We start from the raw sequence: 3,777 nt of genomic DNA, 5'->3' as shown, positions 1-3,777 counted from the left end.
ATTTAGGATTGAGGCTAAGGTTACTTTCTAGGGTTAGGGTTAGGGTTAGGGTTTGATTTAAATTTAGGATTAAGGCCGAGGTTATTTCTATGGTTAGGATTAGGTTTTGACTTACAGTTTCTGATTAAGGCTGAGGTTATTTCCTAAGGTTAGATAAGGCTGTAGATAAGGCTGTGTTTAGACTCAGGTCTACCATCAGGGAGCAGGGGTTAGGGTTAGGATTAAGGCCAAGGCTATTTCCTAAGGTTAGGGTCAGGATTAAGGCCAAGGTTATTTCCTAAGGTTAGGGTTAGGATTAAGGTTCAGTTATATCCTAAGGTTAAGTTCAAGCGCTGCAGGCAGGGCAGGTTTAGGCTCAGGTCTAACGTCAGTGATCAGGCATTAGCAGTAGGGTCCAGAGCTCAGGTTTGGGAGCAGGAACCCCCACTCGTTCCCACCCACCTTCTCGCTCCACAGGGCCTGGTTGTTGTGCCCCTCGGAGAACAGGAAGTCCTGGAGCAGCCGGAGCAGCTTGAGGGCGTTGTGGGTGAGGCCGGGCAGGGCCCCCGGCCCCGACTCCTTCAGGTCGGTCAGCGCCGACTCCAGCATCATCTCCAGGAGGCTGGGGGACAGCACAGCTCCGGAGGGTGGCCTTTTCCCTCGGGATCCACCCCCCCTCCGGAGCCGGGAGGGACTCACCTGCGCTTGATCTCGTCCGGGGGCCGCACCAGCTCGCAGGCCGAGCCCAGCTTGGTGAGCACCGAGAAGACCTGGCCCCGCTCCCGCCAGGCCGTGTCGTCCCAGCCCTCCACCCCGCGCCACGTCACCGAGAAGATGATGTTGGTCAGGAGGTTGCACAGCTCCTCCTCGGGGGTTTGCTGCCGTGGGAGAGGGAGAGTCACAGAGTCACAGGATGCGCCGAGTTGGAAGGGACCCACAAGGATCATCCAGCCCAACTCCCGGCCCTGCACAGGAACATCCCCAGGAGTCACCCCATGTGCCCCAAATGATCATCCAAACCCTCCCGGAGCTCTGGCAGCCTTGGGGCTGTGCCCACTGCCCTGGGGAGCCTGGGCAGTGCCCAACCAGCCTCTGGGGGAAGAACCTTTGCCTGAGATCCAACCTGACACTGCCCTGACACAGCTCCAGCCATTCCCTGGCTGCTGTCCCTGGTCCCCCCAGAGCAGAGCTCAGTCCCTGCCCCTCCTCTGCCTCTCCCCAGGAAGCTGGAACTGCAGGGAGGTCTCCCCTCAGCCTCCTCTTCTCCAGCTGAACACACCAAGTGCCCTCAGTGTCCTCACACGGCTTCAAATCAAGGCCCTTCCCCATCCTCGTGGCCTCCTTTGGACACTCTCTAATGGCTCAATCTCTTCCTTCTACTGTGTCCCCCCAAACTGCCCCAATATTGAGGTGAGGCCGCCCCAAGGCAGAGCAGAGCAGGGACAATCCCCTCCCTGATGCCCCCAGGACAGGGATGTCCCTCCTGGCTGCCAGGGCACAGCTGGCTCAGGGCCAAATGGCACCACCAGGACCCCCCCAGGGCCTTTTCCCAACACTGCTTCCCAGCCTCTCATTCCCAAGCTGCGAGGTCGGTGTCCAGAGCGCCCCGGGGTGGTGGGTACGAGGGTTTGGGGCTCACCTGGGGGTTGCTGGTGTTGGAGACGTTGTCGCTGGGCAGCACGTCCTGGTAGCTGCTCTCATCCAGGACGTTAGACAGGCTGGAGCTCTTGCGCGCCCGCATTCCCGGGAAGGGCTTGAAGCTCTCCAGGGGGGACGGGGTGCCAGGGCCGCTGCCGGGGGTCTGGGCACCGCTCTCGGCCGTGGCCACAGAGCTGGTGCTGGCCAGGTCGAGCCCCAGGTCGAAGGGGGAGGTGGAGAAGGGCGACAGCGGGTGGTAGACGCCGTCGAAGGGGGGACCGTCGCCGGGGTTGGAGGACGAGCGACTGGCCCGGTCGGAGGAGTCGAAAGACTTGAAGTTGTAGGAGTGGAAGGACTTGGTGCGGCCGCTCGGGGAGATGGAGTGGTCGGAGAAGCCCTCGGAGAGCTCCTGGTCCGAGGCCTCGTATCCCAGCGGGAGGAAGACGTCAAGCTCCTGGAGCTCGGCCGGCGGCGGGCTCGTGCCCTCCTTGCCGGGGGGGTCGGAGAGGCGGAGCAGCTCCGGGAAGCCCCCGCTGGTGCTCAGGCTGTGCTGGCGGGACTCGTAGGACTCCCGGACGTAGAGCTTGGTGAGGGTGTCCTGCCAGCCAGCCAGCCTGGCCAGCTGCCTCACCAGGTCCTGCTGGGCGTAGATCAGGTGGAAGAGCTGCAGGAGAAGGGAAAGGGAGGGGACCTGATGCTGCTGCCCCAGCTCCTGGTGGGTTGACGCTTGGATCCTCGCTCCTGAGCACCCAAGATCCTCCATCACCGCCACGAGGTGCTGGGGCTGCACCACTTCCATGGTGGCACATCCATGTCCACGTCACCACCACGTCTGGGCGTGGCTGGGTGCCCAGGGAGCCCAGCCCCGGGGTGACACCTCTGTCCCCTCACCTTGCGGCAGAGGTCGAGCCGGACGGTCAGCTCGGCCCGGTGGGACAGGTAAACCACGGCCACCAGGTCCTTGTAGTTGGGAGGGTCTGTGGGCAAGGAGAGACAGCACAGTGGTGGGACACCTGCTGTCCCCAAAAGCCACCAAAGACCCCAGTCCCAAGACCGGCTGAGCCTCGTGGGAAGCCATCAGCGGTGATCCCACGGCACGTGTTTTGGAATGTATGTTTTTGGGACACGGTACCTGCCCCGAGGACCTGCTCGGAGAGGCAGCGGAAGAGCAGCATGGAGCTGGGGACATCACTGAGGTAGGAGATGAGCCCGTGGTACCCGATGTCCTTCAGCTTCAGGCGGTTCTTGCTGCGCTCAGGGACCTTCTCGTACTTCAGCATCTTGTAGAGGATCTGGAGGGACAGTGAGAGGTGTCACCTCGCCGGGGACGGCGAGAGGTCGGCGCTGGGGACCCGCCTTACCTTGAAGACCCTCTCCCGCACTTCATCCGAGAACTTCTTCTGCACCAGCAGTGAGAAGAGAACCTCCACCTGGCCCGGCTCGAAGAGGAAGGCGAAGAGCTGCTCCTGGGCAGGTGAGCCCTTCAGCAGGCTGTGGATCACCTCCAGCGCCCCACACACCTGCAGGACACGGGGCTGGTTGTCCACTGCCCTCCAAGTGCCCCACCACGACCTCAGTGGCTTGTGCTGACCCAGCCCACGGCACGCTGAGGAGTTTGGGGAGGGGGGTGGCTCGGTGACGTACCTGCTGCTCGTCCTGGGCCCCAGCCAGGTAGCTCAGCAAGCTCTGCATCTCCTCCCCGGAGAAGCTCCGGCAGAAGAAATCCTTCACCAGGCTGAAGAGGGACGTCTGGACTGTCTTGATGTCATCAGTGGCCGTGGTCTTCTCCCTGGAGGTGCTGCTGGACACACACACGGGGGGACACGTACAGTACGTTGTCACCCGTCACCAGCACCGTCCCAAATCCCGCCACGAAGCCTGAGGAGCTCCGGGACAGCCCCACGTGGACATCCAGGGATCTTCTGGCCCATGGGAAATGTCTGCCCCAGGCTTTTGGGTCTCTGCAGGGGGTGAGCACCCCCAGTACCATGGATATGCAGCAACACATCAAACAAGAGAAGGGCATCAACTTGTTGCAGAAGCCACCACGCTGTTGGTGGCTGAGGGAGAGACACTGGGGATGGATTTGGGAGCCAGGCACAGGGTTGGGGACGGATTTGGGAGCCAGGCACGGGGTTGGGGATGGATTTGGGAGCCAGG

The 3,777-nt window shown here is 62.1% G+C and overlaps 1 protein-coding gene across 1 annotated transcript in view; it reads right to left on the bottom strand.

The window, feature by feature from the left end:
* Positions 1-3,777, bottom strand: part of NBEAL2 (neurobeachin like 2) — a 33,746-nt gene that overhangs the window by 13,172 nt on the left and 16,797 nt on the right. Inside the window, exons 21-27 of the mRNA XM_027704874.1 lie at positions 3,262-3,415; positions 2,979-3,137; positions 2,750-2,909; positions 2,509-2,594; positions 1,619-2,281; positions 679-857; positions 385-601 (exon numbers count right to left, since the gene is read on the bottom strand). Of these exons, the coding sequence (XP_027560675.1) occupies positions 385-601; positions 679-857; positions 1,619-2,281; positions 2,509-2,594; positions 2,750-2,909; positions 2,979-3,137; positions 3,262-3,415 (1,618 nt within the window). The remainder of the gene's footprint in view (positions 1-384; positions 602-678; positions 858-1,618; positions 2,282-2,508; positions 2,595-2,749; positions 2,910-2,978; positions 3,138-3,261; positions 3,416-3,777) is intronic.

Source organism: Neopelma chrysocephalum, unplaced genomic scaffold (genome assembly GCF_003984885.1).
Source record: "Neopelma chrysocephalum unplaced genomic scaffold, ASM398488v2 Primary Assembly neopelma1_295, whole genome shotgun sequence".
Taxonomy (NCBI): Eukaryota; Metazoa; Chordata; class Aves; order Passeriformes; family Pipridae; genus Neopelma; species Neopelma chrysocephalum.
Note: the sequence above shows the minus strand (reverse complement) of the source record. Positions and strands in the feature narration are given on the sequence as shown.